Source organism: Eubalaena glacialis, chromosome 4 (assembly GCF_028564815.1).
Source record: "Eubalaena glacialis isolate mEubGla1 chromosome 4, mEubGla1.1.hap2.+ XY, whole genome shotgun sequence".
NCBI lineage: Eukaryota > Metazoa > Chordata > Mammalia > Artiodactyla > Balaenidae > Eubalaena > Eubalaena glacialis.
Window position 1 is genome coordinate 44,462,636 of NC_083719.1, and position 22,555 is coordinate 44,485,190.

At 38.7% G+C, this 22,555-nt stretch overlaps 1 protein-coding gene across 5 annotated transcripts in view; it reads left to right on the forward strand.

The window, feature by feature from the left end:
• Window positions 1-22,555, forward strand: part of GPBP1 (GC-rich promoter binding protein 1) — a 73,237-nt gene that overhangs the window by 32,583 nt on the left and 18,099 nt on the right. For 4 of the 5 annotated variants that reach the window (XM_061187811.1, XM_061187810.1, XM_061187813.1 and 1 more), the window contains 5 exons: window positions 723-842; window positions 13,348-13,471; window positions 13,952-14,175; window positions 15,760-15,826; window positions 16,900-16,959. In XM_061187811.1, coding sequence (XP_061043794.1) covers window positions 780-842; window positions 13,348-13,471; window positions 13,952-14,175; window positions 15,760-15,826; window positions 16,900-16,959 — 538 coding nt within the window. In that variant the 5' untranslated portion in view covers window positions 723-779. The remainder of the gene's footprint in view (window positions 1-722; window positions 843-13,347; window positions 13,472-13,951; window positions 14,176-15,759; window positions 15,827-16,899; window positions 16,960-22,555) is intronic. The other variant, XM_061187814.1, reaches the window with a different exon arrangement.

Below are 22,555 nucleotides of genomic sequence, written 5' to 3' on the forward strand. Positions count from 1 at the left end.
CAAATTTTTGACTGTTTCATAATTTTCACTTTTTAAACTTGGTTGAGTAAGGATTTATGTAAGGGCCACATGTTGTATTTGATTGCTGTGCCTATGAAAGCTATTTATTTGTTGAAGAAACCAGATCATTTGACTCAAAGAGTATCGTGTGATCTGCATTTGGTGGATTACTTCCTTCATTTGTCCTTCAATTTGTTTCTCTATGTTGAATTTCCTGCAAATTGTTAGTTAAATCAGATTTCAGATTCTGTATGGGTTGGCTGCAAGAATAACTTGTGCTGTGTACATAGATAGTGCTGCATGCATCCTATTGTGTCACATCAGGAGACATTTGATAACTCATCTATTTGTGATAAGACTATTGTAGTTAAAAATAAGCGTCATTGAGATAGTTTATTTATAATAAAATTATCCAGTTTTAAGTGCACAATTTGATGAGTTTTAACAAGTGTATAGTTTGTATAATCATCACCACAATTAGGATAAATACTCAATTACCCTTGAAAATTTTTTCCTTCACTTTGTAGTCATTTCTGTCCTCCCCAGGCTCTTCACCTGCACTCTGCTGATCTAGTTTCTGTCACTATATTTTTGCCTTTTCTAGAATTTCATTATAATTGAAATCTTGTAGTAGTCAGATCATTGTAATTTAAAGGAGGTATAAGAAGATAATTTGGGCCAGGAGCTGTATAGATCTAATGCCTTCTATTTTTATACGACAGGGACTTGCCATGAGGTGTTGAAGCCTTGTTTCGCTGAGTTGGAGAGACTGGACCTAAATGGCGCAGCATGACTTTGCTCCAGCCTGGCTTAATTTTCCTACCCCACCATCATCAACAAAGGTATTTTTTCTTGCATCTCTCTTTTCTTTTTGTCTTTCTGTCTGCCTCTATTTAGTTCATGTTCTACACAGATGTAGTTAAACTAAAGCTTAATGTTTTTGTCGTAAAATACTTTTTATATTATTTTCTAAGTTATTTTATATTTAATCTGTTGGTTTTTATTATTTAAAAAGTAAATTTTCAATATACCATCAACATACTAAACCATTTTTTTCAAAAGTTGTCTTTTGAAAGCTCTGCATTTTAAAATTCAAACCAGGTAAGTACACTGCACATTACTTGTGCATCTTACCTTTTCCTATACTATTCTTCTGATAACTTGCTTTACTTACTTTCCTATAGATAATGTTTTTTAAAAAAATCAGAAGTTTTTGAAGTCTTTTCTTCTTTTTCAAATAAATGAGACTGTGAATGGTATATTACTCAAATTTTAGGAGTTCTGAGAACTTTGCAGTGTTGTTATGTATCAGGTGACTCACTAATTTAAAAATGTTCATTTTACATAACCAAAACAGAACATAGTTTGTATAAGACTTGCTTGACATTGAAATTGTCACCCACTTACAAGGCATGCTAAGAGGGACCTTGAAATTGATTAGAATCAATCTGGCTGGCTCAATAGCTGTCTTCCACTTTGTTTTTTCCATAGTGCAAAGGAATCAAGAGGGGGTCTTGATCATCTGCTTGCCTGTTAATCAAGCTCTGCCATGCTAGGCATTCATCTAGGACGTTTTGGGGGTACAGGCAGTTCTTACAAAAGAGTTTACTAAAACAGCTCTTATAGGAACAATTTTACAATTTGGAAGGTTGTTACCCAGTAAGGACTTGTCAGATCATAATATATTGAAAAATCTGCATTGGAGAGAGAAAATTCTCCTAGACAGGGGAATTTTAAAGTTTGAAGATGGCTCTTAATGATCATGTGAACTGACTTTATTTTATACAGATGGTTCTCTGGAAGGTTAATTGACTGGCCTGTTTTCATGTAATTAGTGTAAGCCTAGACTAGAATCTGGGATGCATTTTCTATTCTGTACTATTTCCATAGGACTCATTTTGGAATTTCGTGAAATGATTGAACATTTCATTTCATAGACATAAAATGGGATCATAGTTGTTAGGAAATGTAGACTATTACTGAGAAGCAACTGAGATCACTTCTTAGTTACAGACTCTGCCCCCTTTCCTCTTCTGTTTAGGTCTCTGGAATTTGCTTCGCTGTTGCTGCTGTTGTTTGTGTCCACCCCCCACCCCCCAGGCTGCTCTCAGTTATGCTTTTCCTGGGTTCGTTTTTTTCCAGGCCTACTTCAGAGCCTGGATACATATGAGTTTCTTGCTCCTCCCTTTGTTTCCTTTTTCTCTTTAGTTCATTTTCTCTGAAATGAGTATAAGACTTGTTTTCATTTTTTTAAAATGTCTATTTATGTACTTTGCCTGTTTTATTTATTTATTTATTTATTTATTTATTTTTGGCTGCATTGGGTCTTAGTTGCTGCATGCGGGCTTTCTCTAGTTGTGGCGAGTGGGGGCTACTCTTCATTGTGGTACGTGGGCTTCTCATTGCGGTGGCTTCTCTTGTTTCAGAGCACGGGCTCCAGGCGCGCGGGCTCAGTGGTTGTGGCACGTGGGCTCAGTAGTTGTGGCTCAGGGGCTCTAGAGCGCAGGCTCAGTAGTTGTGGTGCACAGGCTTAGTTGCTCCGCGGCATGTGGGATCTTCCTGGACCAGGGCTTGAACCCATGTCCCCTGCGTTGGCAAGCGGATTCTTAACCACTGTGCCACCAGAGAAGCCCTAGAACCAGACTCTTGAATCCTTACTGCTTTCTAGAACCAGACTCTTGATCTGGATATATAGATCATGAGTGAAGATGATTTTGAGACTTGGGATTGCCTGTTCTAAATTATCAATTATTCTAATTTATTTTAAATTACCTACAGAAAGTAGTATCAGTTTGAACTCTTAACTAGCAGTATTTGAAACTATCTCCTTGGACCTTACCCAAAGTGGTTTTGACGAACACAAACAAGTATATACTTTTAGTAATGACTTCTCACACTGTTTGTATCGCTCAAAATCACTATTCATGGATTCTCAGTTATAATTAACCTCTTGTTTTCTGCCAGAGCCCTTTTAATCGTATCCTGAATAAATAGGATAGACTTAAATTACTGTTGGGTTCTCTATTTCAACTTAGCGGGGTTTTTTTCTGAATTTTATTTTATTTTTTTTATACAGCAGGTTCTTATTACTTATCTATTTTATACATATTAGTGTATATATGACAATCCCAATCTCCCAATTCATCCCCCCACCACCACCCCCCCCTCAATTTAGTGTTAAGTCTTTTCTTTGTTATTTGAAGGGATGATAGGAGCACTTTAGTTAAGGGTAGCAGTGTTTTCAGCACTGCACCTGAGCAGTTTTCTGAGGTGTGCAGAAGTTTAGCCCCATCATGTGGTGAAATTTTAAACTGCATGTGGTTGTTTATGTCTATGAAATGGGGCATTGGCTTTTGAACTGTTGATTGGGACCCAGTAAGAAATTTTACATAATGTTTTTATATGCACATTGATATAACTAAAACAAAAGTCATATACCTGTGTTCTTCTTTCTCTTTTGGTCTTCTTTTTTATTCCAATAAAAAATGCAAATTGCTACTAATTTCATGTCCTTTATAATGGGTCCTGACCTGCAGTTTGAAAAGTAACATTGTAATTACTTTCCTTCAATAACATAAGCAGTGTCGGTTTGCATTGAAAATGTGTGCTTTAGGCTAAGAGAGGATGAGAAAATGTAGTCAGACTTGTAGTTGAGGTCATTGAAACTTTTGTTTACTACGTGGTTTCTGTTAACTTTTGATTTAGGTATTCTGGGAATCAGAAAATGGTGCTATATTTTGAAAAAGAATTCAGAAAAAGATTTAAAATGTAATAACTAGTGTTTCTTGAGTCATTACTGCATACCAATCACTGTGTAAAACACTTTATAAGAAGGCTAACAAAAATCATAAGAGGTAAAGTACTGTTTTCTTCCCCCCACTTACAGATGAGGAAACTGAGGTTGAGCGAGATAAGTAACCTGACCCAAAATGCTAGAATTAGGATAGGAGCCCATGTGTGCCTGACTTTAAAGATTAATCAGCTTAATAACTTTCTTTTCTTGATTATTAAGTAGACCAATTTTTAGAAGTGAAATACCAGGATGTTTTTATGCATACACCAGAATATATTTTTATCCTGGTTTGGATAAACAAATGAAATTGCTTTTTTTTTTCTTCAAGGATAGCTTCTCCAGTATATTTCTATACTTTGTACACGAGTATCTAACTCTTCAGTGGCTATGTACAGTTGACCCTTGAACAATATGGGTTTGACTTATTTGTGTCCACGTATGTGGATTTTTTTCCAATAAATATGTACTGTAGTACTGTGTGATCTGTGGATACAGAGGGCCGACTGTAAAGTTATACATGGATTTTTGACTGCACAGAGGGTCGGTACCCCAACCCCCTGCATTGTTCAGCTGTCAACTGTAATCTTCTATTGAGTGAATTTTCAGAGATTAATTGGTTACTTATTAGTGGATTAAGCCACAGGAATGCCTGGGCATCTCTTGAATATATTTGTAGGGGAAATTCCTAGCAGCAGAATCAGCGAATTGGAAGATTTATACATTTTGGTAGATAGTGCCTAATTGCTCTCCAAAAAGGTTGTACCAACTTATAATCCTTATAAAAATTTTATAAGGGGGGACCAGTTTTTTCAGTTTTGGCAACACTGGATGTTTCCCCATTTTTTTCATCTTTGTGAAATTGGATGAAAAATGGCACTTCATTGTTTTGATTTGCATTATTATGGTTGAGCATATTTTTGTGTTAGGAACTGTTTTAAGAACTTGCTTATTCATGTAATTTATTTCTTAGTGATTTATTTGTAATAGCTCTTTTCATATTGAGGGGTTTGTTTGCTATATATTCTGCAGATATTTTCCTCCAGTGTGTTTGTCTTGATAATTCTAAAAGAACCATGTGGATGGTTCTAATAAAATATTTAAACATACAAAGAAGCATAAAGAATAATTAAACAAACACTTAACCATCCAAGAGTCACATCTTAACATTTTGTCATATTAGTTCTGCATCTCTTCTAGAAATAAACAATTGAAGTTTGCTGTATACTTCATCACAGTCCTTTTTCTGTCTTCATTTTTTCCCCAGAGGTGTTCTCGATGCATGTTCTTATATTATTATTAAGTATGTGAATATCAATAAATAGTATTGTTCTGTATGTTTAAAAACATTTATATAAACGATTATCATTTATGTCTGCACCTTGTTTTTATATTCATTATATCTTTGAGATTTTTTTCCCCAGTTGATATCTGCAGATATGCTGTAATTATCTTAAAACTCTGTACAGTATTCTGTTTTGTGCCTCTGTATCACATTTCATTTGTCTCATTAATTTGAGATTGTTTATATCTTTAGGCTATTCTAGAGAGAACTGTATTGACTATTCATGTACTATCTCCTTGTATACATGGATGAGAATTCTTATATTTGTTTGTTTGTTGCGTTGGCTCTTTGTTGCTGCGCATGGGCTTTCCCTAGTTGCGTCAAGCGGGGGCTACTCTGTTGCAGTGCGCGGGCTTCTCCGGTGGCTTCTCTTTTTGCGGAGCATGGGCTCTAGGCACGCGGGCTTCAGTAGTTGTGACTTGCAGCTCAGTAGTTGCGGTGCACGGGCTTAGTTGCTCCGCAGCATGTGGGATCTTCCTGGACCAGGGCTTGAACCCGTGTCCCTTGCATTGGCAGGTGGATTCTTAACCACTGTGCCACCAGGGAAGTCCTGGATAAGAATTCTTTTGGCCTCTGCTTCTCAAAGATTAATGGCTATGAAAATAACCTGGGAATTTTGTTAAAATGCAGATTCTAATTTCAGTAGGTCTCTAATGGGGTCCTAGTCCTACCAGTCTTCAAAATGCTGTTGATTCTGCTTGTCTGTGGACCACACTTTGAATAGCAAGGCTCTAACCTATAGTTTAAAAGAAAAATTGCTGGAATTTAGTTCTATATTGCTAAATTCCTCTTCCATGTGGTATGCTGATTTATACCCCTGTATGCTGTGCATAACTATTGTCTTTACTTTGTACTCTTGCCAAAACTTTGTCAGATTATCAGTTAACATTTTTGCCAATCTTTGTCGTGAAATGTATTTTCACTGTTTCTTGGACATTGGCTTATATTTCTTTGAATTGCTTGTTCACATCCTTTGTTATTTCTTTTGGGTTGCCTTTTGGGGGGGGATTGGTTTAGGAAGTGTGTGTGTGTGTGTGTGTGTGTGTGTGTGTGTGTGTGAGATCTTTAATGTTTTAAGTGAAGTCACATAGTTCTTTTTTTTTGTCTCCCATGTATTTCACTAGATATATGTTCAAGTACTTTATAGTACTCGTTGTTATCTTAAATGCTGTTTTAAAAAGCTTTCATATTAAGTCGTTGTTGCAGATATATTGTCTCCTGTGTTAGTATTGTTTTTAGCAACCTTCAGTAGTTTTTACTCTAATGTCTTGGATTTTTTAATGTGGAAAAACGTTCATTCACAAATAATATCAGTTTTCTCTCTGCATTTTCAGTCCTCTTACTTGTGTTTCTTATTCGTATTTTATTGTGCTGGCTATATGTCAGAGTCTGTGAAGGGTCTGAAATTTTATCCTACTTTCAAGGTAACTATAACAAGGTAGCCTGTTACTGTTTCATGGATGCTGGCAAAAGACGTGAGACTTCCGGATCAGAGACAAAGAGCTTTATTTTTTATTTATTTATTTTTATTTATTTATTTTTGGTTGCATTGGGTCTTCGTTGCTGCGCGTGGGCTTTCTGTAGTTGTGGCGAGTGGGGCCTGCTCTTCGTTGTGGTGTGCGGGCTTCTTGTGGTGGCTTCTCTTGTTGTGGCTTTTCTTGTTGTGGAGTATGGGCTCTAGGTGCGTATAGTGCCACAACTTCAGTAGTTGTGGCACACGGGCTCAGTAGTTATGGCTTGCGGGCTCTAGAGTGCAGGCTCAGTAGTTGTGGCGCACAGGCTTAGTTGCTCCGCGGCATGTGGGGTCTTCCTGGACCAGGGCTCGAACCCATGTCCCCTGCATTGGTAGGCGTATTCTTAACCACTGCGCCACCAGGGAAGTCCCAGAGAGCTTTATTACTCTTAGCACAACAAGCAGCACAGCATGATTGTGGCACTGGTTCTTCATGTCCCTTAAAACCTCTGGGAGTTGACATGAAGGGGGCCCAGGTGGATGCTATTCTTGCACTGCGAGGGAAATCTACCGCATTTATAAGAAGCCTGCTCTTTGTCTCAGAGTAGGACGTTACCTGTTCCTCAGTGTTCTCTGCGAACATGACCCTGAGAAATGAGCCATACAAAGAGCTGTCAAGGCCTTGCATTCTTGGCATACAATAAGAACATGCAGGGATGCTCAGGGCCCATGATGGGTTGCCTGTCCCAACAGTCCACCCATCAGCCATACATGTTTTTGGCCAAACTTGAATTTTCACATGGTTGTACCACTCACTCAGCTACTCTGATTAATCTGACAAACAGAGGCTAGAACCAAATCCATTTAATTTGTTTTACACAGCATTTAATGAAGGCTACTACCAGTGTCCCAAGCAGCACAGTGAGTGAGACCAGGATTTAGTCAATTGTGAATAACTTAGGGGGGGGGGACCAGTAAATGATTTATTTCAGCCAACCAGTATATGGTCTAAGACCACTCTGTTATATCCATTAAAATCCATTCAAGGGAGGGATTTCCCTGGCAGTTCAGTGGTTAAGGTAAGACTCCACGCTTCCACTGCAGGGGGTGCAGGTTCCATCCCCAGTCAGGGAACTAAGATCCCGCATGCTGCGCAGCGTGCGCCCCCCACCCCCCAAATCCACTCAAGGGAAACTGACTTGAGGTTTGGCGTTATTACCTACAGTTATAGGGGCAATAAGATGGGCCAAAAAGCAACACTTATCCTCAATAGAAGACATTCTGTGGCTTATCCTCCCCCCCCCGCCCCTTTTACAAACATACCACCCAAAGGGACACAGATCACTCCAGTTTGTCCAAAGGGACACAGATCACTCCAGTTTGTTGTTAAACTTGATTTGGATTACTATTACATTGGTTTGGTTAAGAGACATGGACAGTATCATCATTAGTTGCAACCTCAGTTGCCATACATGGCATAACCTAAGACCACTTAAGTGTTAAGAGAATCATATGAATTTTTATTAGTCAGAATGAAACAGGTTGTACAGGTAGGGAATAGGGAATGTCCATTGAGTACTTTGAATATTGGCCCATGGCAAGGTTATCTTTTTGACAAAAAAGGTACTTTTTTTTTTTCTTTTCTTTTTAATTAATTAATTATTTATTTATTTTTGGCTGCGTTGGGTCTTCGTTGCTGTGCGCAGGCTTTCTCTAGTTGAGGCGAGCAGGGGCTACTTTTCGTTGCGGTGCTGAGCTTCTCATTGTGGTGGCTTCTCGTTGCAGAGCACGGGCTCTAGGTGCTCAAGCTTCAGTAGTTATGACACACGGGCTCAGTGGTTGTGGCTCACGGGCTCTAGAGCGCAGGCTCGGTAGTTGTGGCACATGGGCTTAGTTGCTCCATGGCATGTGGGATCTTCCCAGACCAGGGCTCGAACCCGTGTCCCCTGCATTGGCAGGTGGATTCTTAACCACTGCGCCACCAGGGAAGTCCCAAAAGAGGTACTGTTAATTGAACTGTTAGCGGTCTGGAACGCCAAATTCATAACATGGATTAAATTCAAGGGCGTTTTTTACACATTAATGTTCAGGAGCTGATGTTGACATCAGGTATAGCAGAATAGTTAAGGACTGTCCATGGCCACATTAATTTTTTTGATTTCAAAGCATATGGATGGGGATGACAAATCGACCAGTGGGGTCAGAATCTTATCCCCAGCTGCTGTTGGATTCAGGCAGTAGTGCTGGTTCTAGGGGACAGGGAGAGCCTTAATTGTTCTCCTTCCTACCTGCGCCTTCTGGGGTCAAAGATGTTTCTTCTCCAAGTGCTAGGGTTTTTGCTCTCCCTCTGCAGCCATGAAATCAGTATGTCCCGTTCCCATAGCTCCAACTTCACTTAAAACAAAACAAAACAGACACCCTTCTTGCACCCAGGTTTTTTTATCTAGAGGAACTGGACGTGACTGGGAGAGGGGCATTTTAAAATGATTTTCAGAGACCCATTATAAAGGTGTCTCACCCTCACCTTGGTCCCCATTGGACACTGTAGTGGGGACTTGGTGAGAAGTGTACACAAGCAAATGGTCATAGTCTGTATGTGTAGGACCATGCCAATTCAACAAGAGAATCCAGGTGGCCAAACCAGATTGTTTGAATTCCTTTTTGGTTGGCCATCAGCCTGAGGGGTGGCCTGGCCTGCAGTTGTTCTTAGGGGAAAGAAAGAAACATCATGTCAAGATAATCAGGGCAGAATCTTGAATTTTTAATGTAGGTCTGTGTAATCTCATAACTCTCCACTTACTTCATCCTGATTATTACCCAGGAAGTGGCTAAGAGGACATGATCCTTTTTTGGCTCTGCTGCATTCATTGACCAGGCTGTCTTACTAAGATGTGAGAAGAGATGAGGGGTGTGTTAAAATGCTTGTCAGTACTTGTGGATAGGGAATATGGAATGTTCATTGAGTACCTTGAATATTGGCTCATTGCAGGGATGACCTTTTTGACAAAAGATGTACTGTTAGTGGACTGTTAGTGGTCTGGAATATGCCAAAAACATTACATGAATTAATTTCAAGAGCCACAATAGTGTGACCAGAGTTAGCCCATCAGACTGCAGCAGTAACAGTGTAGCCTGAAAGTTTCAGTGGTAGTGAGACTCCATTGCGAGCTCCATGAAGTAGTCAAAGGTTTGATGTAGTTCTCCTCGTGTGATATGGTCTTCTTCACAGTGAGACAAATGGACCAACTTTTGGCAGGAGTCACAAGTTGGTATGCAGTGGTGGCTTCTGCATCAGAAAGATAAAGTCCTTTATTTTGTAGTCAGTCTATGATAGTGGATGTGTTCCATGTCTGGTGTGATGATGGATCTAGGTGGTATGCCAAAGACTTGATCAGCATTGTAATTTCAGTCGTTCTCAGTGCCATTCACTCTCATCAGACAACAAGCCTTACTGAATCAACATGAGTGACTCAGATTGCCTCGGCAACAGCTGCAATTTCCCACAGTGTGTGACCCCAAAGAGATGTTTTTAATCTGCTAGTCTATAGTTTTTCAGGTGACAGACAAGATGACTAGGCCATTGGCAACAGACCAAGAGTTAGAAAAATATAAAATGTCTTGTCCTTAAGAATATTATCTCAGGCGAGGGTCGTAGCTTTTATTTTATTCTGTTTAGCTGATTAGCACTTACCCATTTGGTTTTCCAGAGTTGTTGGGGCTGGATGGCTGCTGTGTGCACCATCATCTTTTAACTTAGTTGAAGCATCAGTGAGCCAGGCTCAGGCATTTAAGGGAACTTTTCTGATTTGAGAGCCTTATCGAAATAGTGGCTTGTTACAGGTGACAGGCGGGGGAATAAAGTTTACTCCAAAGCGTAGTTGCCACTTCTAGGGCTAGGCCAGCTGTGCTGTTGAACACACGATTTCCATTTGGTCAAGAGCCCTCTTGGGCTCCTTATTGGTGTACCACTTTATTGGTGAGTCCTTAGTTTGAGTTGTTTGCTTTCAATAAGAGCTCAGCATTAGGGCAAGAGCCACTTTTTCTTCTTCTTTTTCTTTTGGCTGTGCAGCTTCTGGGATCTTAGTTCTCTGACCAGGGATTGAACATTGAACCTGGGCCACGGCAGTGAAAGCCCAGAATCCTAACCACTAGGCCACCAGGGAACTCCCTGCTATCCATTTTAAAAAGGAGTGTACTTGGTGTGTGTGTCAGGCAGATGGCACTGCCGTACTGGGAAATAGCCTCTCTGAATACTCCAGAGCCGTCAAGTTTTCAGCCACATAATCTGATTTTCTTTTCTTTCCTTCTGGGAGCTGTGCTTTTTATTAGACCACTTAGAAGGGGATGGGAATCACCTGTCAACCTGTGACATTTCCTGAATGGGAGAATCTTGAGCATTTTCAGTACAAGCATGTAACATTAGCACTAACTGTAAAACACAACAGTACATTGAGTTGGCCTAATAGCCCCACCTGCAAGATTGCTTTTAATTTCTCTCTCCTACTGCTGAGTTTTTTGCAAACTATCGGCCACGTTGGGGCACTGAGGTCCCTTTTCCCACTATGGGGACACAGACTAAGGAGTTTAGTACATGCATATCAGAGTTACAGTCTAAGCTTTCAGGAGATTACATGATTTCTTTAGCTTGGAATGTGGGAAAGTACAGAGTGGAGAGAAAGACTACCCCTTTGGGGATTGCATGGGTGGCTTGGAGGCTTTTGCTGTTCTGGCTTCTGAAGCCAAGATTGGTGTTGCCTTCTCTCTTGTGTACCTCCTGGCCCCAGCAAACACTCAGGCTGGGGCCTTTCATGCCCCCATGTACCATACTGCCATGGCTTTGCCCCATACTGAAAACTTTCAGCCACTCTTTTTTTTTTTTTTTTTTTTTTAATAAATTTATTTATTTATTTATTTATTTTGGGGTGTGTTGGGTCTTCGTTTCTGTGCGAGGGCTTTCTCTAGTTGCAGCGAGCGGGGGCCACTCTTCATCGCAGTGCGCGGGCCTCTCACTATCACGACCTCTCTTGTTGCGGAGCACAGGCTCCAGACGCGCAGGCTCAGTAGTTGTGGCACACGGGCCCAGTTGCTCCGTGGCATGTGGGATCTTCCCAGACCAGGGTTCGAACCCGTGTCCCCTGCATTGGCAGGCAGATTCTCAACCACTGCGCCACCAGGGAAGCCCTCAGCCACTCTTGTGCTTAGTACTGTCTCCCCTCCATGGGAGTGGTGAGGATGGTATCTTGGGTACGTGTGTGCAACAGAACTAAAAGAGTTTGTCTCTTTCTTTCCTTAAGTTCTCGCACAGTTGACTTTCTTGTTAAAGCAGCTGAGTTTGATGTGGGGAAGGAAAGGATCAGGGAGTACGAAGAGCACAGAATACTTCCACTCTGCCTTTTCTTTGTTTCCAGTAGTAGCAGCAGTTCAGCCTTAACAAACTTACTTACAACGTTTTCAGTCTTTCCAAAACTCTCTATATTCATTGCTGTTCCGCTTTGGAGACCTCTTGACTTCGGCAGCCACAGCCATATTGCCTTTCAGGTGGGACCCCATCTCATGACAATACATCCCTTCCTTCTGCTCAGAGTAGATTTGCAACAATCAGAGAGCACTGTATGGACACCTTGTTTCAGTCCTGCCCCTTGCCACTTGGTCGCTAAACAGTGAGGGACCCTTACTTCCACCCATCACTTGGGTGAGAGCAATTGCTGCCAGATTCTGGAGAGTCTTCTCCTATGCCCCAGTCTGGCCCAAGAGACCATACCCTTGTTTTTCTTTTTCCAGAAGGTTTTAACTCTGAGAGCGTGACATCCTCATCACCAAAACTGTTAGGGTCTGTGAAGGGCTTGGGTTTTTACCCTACTTAAAAGCTTAGCAAGCTAGCCTGTTACTGTTGTTTCATGGATGCTGGCAGAAGACAGATCATCAAAGGCTTTACCTTTCATGCACAGAAGCAGCATGAGGATGAAGCCAGGGGCAGTAGGGGAACTTGCACCAGTTAAGTCCCACAGCAGCCATGTGGAGGGGCCCAGTTGGATGAAATGGGTATGTGCAGTGGGTTTGTATTGTAACTGAGGAACTCTACTCTTTGTCCTGGAGAGAATTGTAATATTAGTACAACCCAGAGGAATGGTCAGGGCATTAAAACAAAAAAGTTCTGGAGTTCTGATTGTGATTTTATCAGATTAATGGGTTAATATTGGGGAAAAACAGCAACCTTTATGAATCGTTGTGAGTTTTTATGTTTTTATACATTTCTAATTCTTCAAAATCATTTTTACACGTTCTTCCTTTGATAAATTCTTTTTAAAACATTTGCTTTGGAGAAGAGGAGTTTGGAAATAAATCTACAGAACTTAAAATAGAACTAGCTTCATTTGCCATAATTTTCTGATGTTGAAGAAAACCTTGTGAGCTATTTAAATCAAATAGTGTGTGATACACAATATTACATTTTGTTATAAAAGAAGGGTACTATATTTGCTTTGATTTCCTTACAGCGGTCTTTTACCTTTAAAGTTTTTGGATGAATATAGTTGTTGAGCTCAGAATGGTGCTCTTGTTTCTGTTAGGTAGAAAAAAATAGATGAACAATGGAACCCACAAGTTACCAGTTACCAAACACATTGAAAATAACTATAAAATGTTCTTCTTAACGATTTAAAATTCTTGGAAATAAATTAAGCCAGAGTATTACTAGTTTTTCAAGTTATAGTCAAGTTTTATATGTATGTTTACCTGTATGCTTATAATCTGTTTCAGTCGTCACTGAATTTTGAAAAGCATTCTGAAAACTTTTCATGGACAGAAAATCGTTATGATGTGAATCGTCGACGACACAACTCTTCAGATGGCTTTGATTCTGGAATTGGACGTCCTAATGGAGGTAAAATTTGCTAAGGAACAGTAGAGTTTAAGAATAATTTTCTTCGCATTCTTATAAGAATGTTTTTTGTTTTTGTTTTTTAAATAAGATATGTGAGGTACATCCTTAACTTTTTTTTTTTTTTTTTTTTAATTTATGGCTGTGTTGGGTCTTCGCTTCTCTGCGAGGGCTTTCTCTAGTTGTGGCAAGCGGGGGCCACTCTTCATCGCGGTGCGTGGGCCTCTCACTGTCGCGGCCTCTCTTGTTGCGGAGCACAGGCTCCAGACGCGCAGGCTCAGTAATTGTGGCTCACGGGCCCAGTTGCTCTGCGGCATGTGGGATCTTCCCAGACCAGGGCTCGAACCCGTGTCCCCTGCATTGGCAGGCAGATTCTCAACCACTGCGCCACCAGGGAAGCCCCAGAATGTTTTGATTGTGATTAAATCTTTAAGCATAACCGTCTTCTTTGAATTTATAATACCTTACCATTATTAAATAAAGGTAACTTTGGAAGGAAAGAAAAAAATGGATGGCGTACACATGGAAGAAATGGTACTGAAAACATAAATCATCGAGGGGGATACCATGGTGGAAGTTCCCGTTCTCGTAGCAGTATTTTCCATTCTGGAAAAAGCCAAGGCCTACATGAAAACAGCATACCTGACAGTGAAACGGGGAGGAAAGAAGACAAGAGAGAACGCAAACAGTTTGAGGCTGAGGATTTTGTAAGTTTCTTATAATTTTAATACAAATGAGGTTTCTGTAAGTGCTATGTAAGCATCAAGTCTCTCTCAGATTTTATCAGTACAGCTCATTTTCTTTTTTTTTCTTTTTTTTTTTTTTTTTTAACTTTTTTGGGTTTTTAAAAAAATTTTATTTATCTTATTTATTTATCTATGGCTGTGTTGGGTCTTCGTTTCTGGGCGAGGGCTTTCTCTTGTTGTGGCAAGTGGGGGCCACCACTCTTCATCGCGGTGCGTGGGCCTCCCATCATCGCGGCCTCTCTTGCTGCAGAGCACAGGCTCCAGTTGCGCAGGCTCAGTAATTGTGGCTCACGGGCCCAGCCGCTCCGCGGCATGTGGGATCCTCCCAGGCCAGGGCAGAACCCGTGTTCCCCGCAGCGGCAGGCAGACTCTCAACCACTGCGCCACCAGGGAAGCCCAGTACAGCTCATTTTCTACAGAGATCACACTTGACAGGTTCAATTATTTATTTTTTTATTTTTAAAATATTTATTTATTTGGCTGCACCGGGTCTAAGTTGCAGCACGTGGGATCTTTAGTTGCGGCATGCAGGCTCTAGTTCCCTGACCAGGGATCGAACCCAGGCCCCCTGCACTGGGAGCTTGGAGTCCCAATCACTGGACCGCTGGGGAAGTCCCTCAATTATTTTTAATCCTTACATTTTGTGAGGCTTTTTGTACATAACTCTTCCCTTCCCCAGTCTTCTTCCTCCTTCCCTCCTACTTATATTCCTGTATCTCACCGTGTGGTTTTTTAAAACTTTGGATAAATTTATGTCGTTTTATTCTTCATAGCAATTTAAACAATTTCCCTTTTCTAGAGAGTAAACATCTAATAAGATTACCATTAGAGTACACATTCAGTGCTCAGCTCAGTTTTCTTTTTAATACCCTGAGCATCACTTTTTGAAATATAAATTTGTACTTTGCTTTGAAAATGAGCATGTTTAACTAAACATTCAGTGACACAAACCTAACAGAAGAGTTGAGGAATGGTGTGGTTTTCCTCTTCCCTGCTCTTGACCTTATGCTAAGAAAGGATGATTTCTCATATTGATGCTAAGACTACATTTCTATTAACATTTGCTTTTTTAAAAAATTCATACTTTTTCCTCACGTAGTTGGGGAGGAGGAGACTATTTAAAGACCCTTCCTTTGTTTTCTTCAACTTGGAGTGAGTGTAGATGGTAACCATTTTAATTGTTAGCAGAATAAGCAGAAAGTAAAATTTATGAATAATTAGTGTTTAGTAGTTAAGAGTTCATTATATTATGCCAGATTTTTCCATATAGTTTTGAGATTACCTTTATTTATTTTTTTATTTTTAAAATATTTATTTATTTGGCTGTGCCGTGTCTTAGTTGTGGCACACGGGATCTTTAGTTGTAGCATGTGGGATCTAGTTCCCTGACCAGGGATCGAACCCTGGGCCCCTGCATTGGGAGCATGGAGTCTTAGCCACTGGACCACCAGGGAAGTCCCTGAGGTTACTTTTAAAAGGATTTTTTTCTTAAATGTGAGCAGTTTAGACATTTATTGTATTCTTTTTATTCCAACTTTTTTTCAGCCATCTTTAAATCCTGAGTATGAGAGAGAACCAAATCAGAATAAATCTTTAGCTGCAGGTGTATGGGGTAAGTAATTCTTGATCTATCTTTGAGGGATATAATATGTTATTTTTAGGTTTCACATTTGTGTTGTTTAAAATAAATAGGCTAGAATTAAACTTTCTCTTTTAAATACCTGTTTTTGATGTGCTGAGCTACAAAAAAGGTAGCACTTACCTTTTAAAAACCAAGATATTGCAGATAGGAGAAGATCTTGATTTGGATAGTTGATTTACATGTTAGTACCATTAAGTACACTCAAATACGCATTTTGAAAAAAATGGTTGTAAGTTAATGTAATGAATTAAAGTCATTTTGAGAGCAGCCTGATAATCTAACGAAACAAAAAATTTAGTTTAACTTAATGTGTAGTTTTTCAGAGTTGAAAACTTAGCTGGAAAGATAAGTACTTTTAATCAATCATAGTGTGATATAAAAAAATTAATTTTTTTTTTACTTATGAAAATGGTTACACATAGACAGTATTAAAAAATAATTGTATAAATTTTGCCTACCGAACTAGTCTGTTTGAAATTATTTGCCTTTTTGATTGTCAGATCTTAATGAGTTTTTCTGGTAATAACTCCCTTTTTTTAAAACTGCTGAGAGTTTAATTTGATAGCATCTTACAGAAGATTAAACTGCACTCATATAGTACAACTTAGTTAGCTTTTTAGAGATTCAAGTGAAGTTTAAAATAATGGAAAAAACTTAAAATATGAAGATTTGATATCTGAAAAATAAATTTAATTATTTGATACCAAATTCAGAGGTGATGTATCCACTTTGGAACTTGTACACATGTTCATTTGTGTTTTCTATTGAAAATCAACAACTTACCAAAACAAAAGGATTGTGGCTTATGACAGCATACTAGTCCTAACAGTAAAGGCATTATTTTAAACTTTGCCACTTCCTGTGCTGTTCTTTATTGTATTTATGGGGTGATACGCTGGGGGAATTATTTTATTTCTTTTCATCTCCCAATTTAAGGGCTTCTTGCGGGTGGGGGTGGGGGTGGTCAGACACTTTTGTTAGAACCATGTGAATGGCATTGTTTTTTCTGTATTGCAAATTAGTATTTCTGCCACTCTCCCCAGGCCTACACGCCCAGACACACACATACCCAACCAAAAAAATCTCCCAAGCTCCTCTCTTAGGTATGTTTCCTTATTATTCAGTTTTTCTGGGAACAGCTGATTGCATAAGAATATAGAACCACCTGGAAGGTGTTAAATAAAATCTCTAAGAAATTAGGAATAATTTGGATTTGATTAAAATGAAAGTAAATAAAAAATCAAGAATGTTAGTGAGCATTTGTCATATAAAATTATCTATAGATACTATTGGTACTGATCCTTGGTTAATATAATAATTTTAGAAATGATTTAAAGGCAAATACATCTTTGAAAATATTGAGAATAAAATGTACTAATATAAAGATTTTGGTTCTCCTGTTTCAGGGTTGGTCTAAGGATTTTGGGCACTAGTTGAAAAGATGTTTAAAAGGAAGATGTACTCTTTACTGTGTCTTAGGTAAACTAAAAAGTGTGTCTGCATTAGAAAAAAGAAAATGGTTAATTGTGGCTTAATTGTTAAATTCCCAGTACTTCCCATAGGAATACAATGAAACTTTCATTGTATCACACTTCACTATTCCTTTCTTACTTTACCCCCTGGGTTCCCAAATATTGTTTTCCCCATTGCAACATTTAAAATAGCTATGTTCCTGAGGAAGACATGAGAGAATTTTAGGAAGGACTTCAGTAGAACTTTTCTAGTGCTACTTCCTTCCAGGTAAGTCAAAATTTAATAACAGAAATGTATGTATTAAAAAGCAAACACCACCAGTTTGTCCCTGAAACTGTCCTTTTGTAGATCAAAAATTGCAAGAGTCTAAACATAATATCCCAAATAAAAAACACTTCGAGTGAAAGTAGTCAAGCTATTTAAACTATAGTTAAATATAAATTTAATTCTACTTAGATCTTAATTAGCTTTATTGGAAACACCCTACAGTTTATATCTGTAACTTCTGTAGTGTTTTGATCTTAACCAGGATCACTGTTGCTTGATGCGTAAGATTAATATTTACTAATTAATTTATCTCATATACCTAATGATTTAAAACTAAACAAAAATTTAGGGTACTTCAGTGTGCCTGTGAGAATTTTAAAATAATTTACCTGGGTGACTGATTTGGGTAGTGAGAAAGAGAGAGAGAAAATGATGTGTTTGTGTGTTTGTATGCAATTTGAGACATTAGTGACTATCAAATTGATTTGTGTGTTTTTAGAAGTCCTGCTGGCTATTTGTGTTGGTGTAATATGTCAGGAACATATCACTAGCAGAGCCTAACGTTTTGTGCTTAAGATACTAAATAATGAAAAACTTCAGTCACTAGTAATTAACTTAAGCATAGTCTTGTTTCAGCTCAGCATATATATTTGTGTTTATTCCTTGAGAATTTATTCCTGAGTTTTTCTCATATTTGATACAGTACTTAAGAGCATCAAGGCTCATCTTTAAGAACTTTATTCATTTTTTTAGCCTTCTAAATCAAAGCAAATTGGTGACCAGCTCTTTTTTTTTTTTTTTTTTTTTTTGGCTGTGTTGGGTCTTCGTTGCTGCGCACTAGCTTTCTCTAGTTGCATCAAGCGGGAGCAATTCTTCATTGTGGTGTGCGGGCTTCTCATTGCGGTGGCTTCTCTTGTACGGGCTCTAGGCGCACTGGCTCCAGTAGTTGTGGTGCACAGGCTCAGTAGTTGTGGCTCGTGGGGTCTAAAGCGCAGGCTCAGTAGTTGTGGTGCACGGGCTTAGTTGCTCCGTGGCATGTGGGATCTTCCCTGACCAGGGATCGAACTCATGTCCCCTGCATTGGCAGGTGGATTCTTAACCGCTGTGCTACCAGGGAAGTCCCTGGTGACCAGTTCTTAAAGGTGGGTTGTTTTCTAGAGAATTCTAATGGTATTAACCACTAGCATACAGGTTGAGTGACATGATTGCACTAAATGCATTTAGGTCATGAAATAAGTGAAGTTTTTAAAGTGACTTTGTGAAAGGATTAAGAGAAGGGAATAATCTTTATCAAATTTCTTTGTATAAAAGCATTCTGTTGGTAGATTGTTTATATATTGATATGACTACACTTCCCTTCAATGTCTTTCTTATATGAAAACAATTGTTTACATTATAACAAGAAAAGGTAATGCAACACGTGTTCAAGGTTGAGAAGGAAAAATTAATAGTTTGATTAGACAACTTGACACAAGTTTTATTTGGTCAGAGTTACACGTAGCGTTCATTTAAGTTGTTTTTGTTTTAGAAATATATTTACTTAAGCCTACTCTTTTTTCATATGAGTAACATGGGGACCTTGTTAAAGGAAAGAATAACATACTCCTGCTTTGACATAAATTATGTTAGTGAAACTCATTTGATTAAAACTCTCATACTACTATAAAACAAAAGATTTGTACGTTAAATAAAAAATTCAAAACCAGCAAAATTCAAACATCATCAATCTGTATAAAAATAATCTTAAAAATATTTTTCTGTTTTAAAATTAGTGTTCAACTGGATTTATAATTGCTGTGGTACTGATTGTTTGCTTTTGATATTTGTATGTTTTTGTATCTTATGTGGTTAAGTTTCCTCTGCAAATTAGTGTGAAAACTTAATTAAAATACTGTTTATCCTTCCCTTGGCTGTATGCTTTTATTCACACATTAAAGTTGCCTCTTGTGTCAAGATGAGCAAATTAAATTATTAACTGGCTGATTAAAAAAAATATATATTAACTGGCATCACTGTGATGGTGAGGGAAAGGGCGGACCCCTGACTTAGTGTACACTTACAAGCTTCTTAATTTTGACCATTCAGTACAGGCTTGTTATTAGTATTTTTAGTTGGAGATAGTATACATTTTGAAGTATCTGACCTAGCAGTACTTTAATTTCCATTTTCTCCAGTAGTATAATATAGTGGTTAAGTGCATTGGTTTTGGAATCAGATAGGTCTGGGCCCTAATGTTAGGTCTTTTACTTATTATTTAGACTTTGGGAAGATTACTTAATGTCAGTGAATTTTCTTGTCTGTGAAATGAGGATCACTATACTAACACTAATGGAAAGTGCACTGTTAATATTAAATTGTCTACTGTGTCATATCCTTGGTCATGTCACAGGTTTTTAATACATGTTAGCTAATTATGTTCAAATCCAATAAGTGAGGGAGATTCTGGTAGATTTATTTAATAAAAGGCAAAAAAGAATGTCCTAAGTGATAGATTGAAAAATAAAAGTAAAAACTGATTGAATCAGAATGTATATATGTATGTATAAGGCAACTATATGGAGAGTATAGTTAAAGACAGAAAAGAAGATGAGGAATTGAGATGTCAGCTCTGACTTATATCTGGCCAGCTTACTTTCTATCAATATTATGTGTGGCAGTATTTTAATTCTAATCTTTCTTCAAAGGCTTGAGCCTTTCCCCTCCACCATTGGCTTTGGATTTAAAGGAACAAAACTAATTATAACATTCAAAGATACTGGGAGAGCATGAAGTAAACAAGATAATAAAAGGATATTTAAAGTCAGTTATTATCAGATCACAGTTGTCTGTGAGGATAGAGGGAAATAATGATATGAATATCCAAAACATTTGCCTTGAGGTATTTTGAAGGCAATTTGAATAAGAGTAACTGTTTATGAGCTTGATAATAAGCACATATGACTTACGGAAGGAAGTCACCAAAGTCACTTACTTTCTAATTCTTGTTTATAAGTGTTGAAGTCTTTTATCAATATATAAATTTTCTCTTTAAAAAAATGAACAATTTGGGTCTTTTTCCTGTAGTTTACCAGTTGATAAAGTAAATGGAGAAAGTGTAGGCGTCGTCATTGGATACTGTTTGAATCCAGCAGATTCAACACTTTAACTCAGAAGATTTGTGTGAGGAGAATTTGTAGAGATAATCTATGAATAGATGAGCCAGTTTATAAGTAATATAAATGAGGCAAATTTAAGTTACTAGTGCTGCCATCACCTTTTCCATTACTTATATGTGATTATTACCATCAAGAACTAACTTTCCCTCCCTCCCCTCCTTCCTCCCCTCCTCCCCCTCCCTCATCCCTCCCCCTCCCTCCAATACTCCCCCTGCCCCCATTCGTTCTTTTTGGCTTGTTTGTTCTTGTATTGATATTTAACACATTCTTATTAATTCAAGCTCTCAGATAGGGTGTCTCCCGATCAAAAGCAGGGTCTCTGGAGTCCAAGTCCTCGATTTTGGTCAGTCAGTCTCATGATACCAGCAGTTCAATAACCAGCAGCTGCTGGTCTTGGAGAGTCTCTCTGGAGAGGCTGCAGCTCACCCTGGGGACATAGACACTGGTGGCACACACACTTGGGAACACTCTACAACGTGAACACCACTGCTGGTGGCCGCCATTCTGGCCCATTAGACTAAGAACACTTTTCTTGTTCTTAGGCAGGTTTATGTAGTATGTTCAGCATAGTTATATAGGATATAGGTTAGTCTTTATTAAAGATGTTTATTTCTTTTATAATTTTTCTCATCTTCCATACTCTCGTGGATTTTAGGTTTAAAATTCTTGAAAAAGGACACCTTTAATTTGAAATACAATTGGAAGCCTAGTATAGTGGAGATTGTATATGACTTCTGGACATTTTTTCTAGTATTTGGTTTAAAGAAAACATTTCACTGCAACTCTGAGACAGGAACTGTTTTTCATTTTACAGATGAGAGATAAACTAGTGAGGTTGGAGCAAGTATTAAAATTCTGTAAATCTGGCACAAAAACACATGGTCTTAACCTCTGTACTGCTTGACTGTGAATACTTCCTAAGCACATCAGCAAGCACTATGTCTGCTGCTCTTTCCTCCCAATCCCTATCATCATCTTTTAGGTACCTTTAGGTGTCTAGAAATCCTGTTTTAGGAAAGGTGAACTTTGTAGTCAGGAATTATATTGAGGCTTAAACAATGCCTGCTTGCTTATCTGTTCTCTTCTTCTGTCTTCTAGTTTTGATGAATGATGATTTACGTATAAAAATATTTTCTTTTTCTTCTTGTACCTTCAGCCTTCAATGTGGGATCATTTTACTTCTGCCTAAAGTATCAGTACGTTGTTTAGGATTTACTTTAGTAAAGATCTTTTCTTGGTGACTGATTTTTGTCTGAAAAGATTTCATTTCTGTCTTCTGCCTTATATGGCACTTCCAAGTCCCAGTTCTACAATCTAGGTTTCTACAGGGCAGATTAGCCCCCTCCTCAGCTGTTGGGTTCCTTTGTGCACACACTCTAAGCTGAAGTTTTTTCCTTTACTTCACTCTCTAGAAATATTTGTTGAGGTCATCCATTGCTGATGAACCTTCTCCTGTTTTTTTTTTTTTTTTTAATAAATTTATTTATTTATTTTTGGTTGCGTTGGGTCTTCGTTGCTGCGCACGGGCTTTCTCTAGTTGCGGCGAGCGGGGGCTACTCTTCGTTGCGGTGCACGGGCTTCTCATTGTAGTGGCTTCTCGTTGCAGAGCACGAGCTCTAGGCTTGTGGGCTTCAGTAGTTGTGGCACATGGGATTAGTTGCTCCGAGGCATGTGGGATCTTCCCGGAACAGGGATCAAACCCGTGTCCCCTGCATTGGCAGGTGGGTTCTTAACCACTGCGCCACCAGGGAAGTCCCCTTCTCCTCTTTTTTACTGTTGTATTTGTTTTCCTCCCTTATAGTAA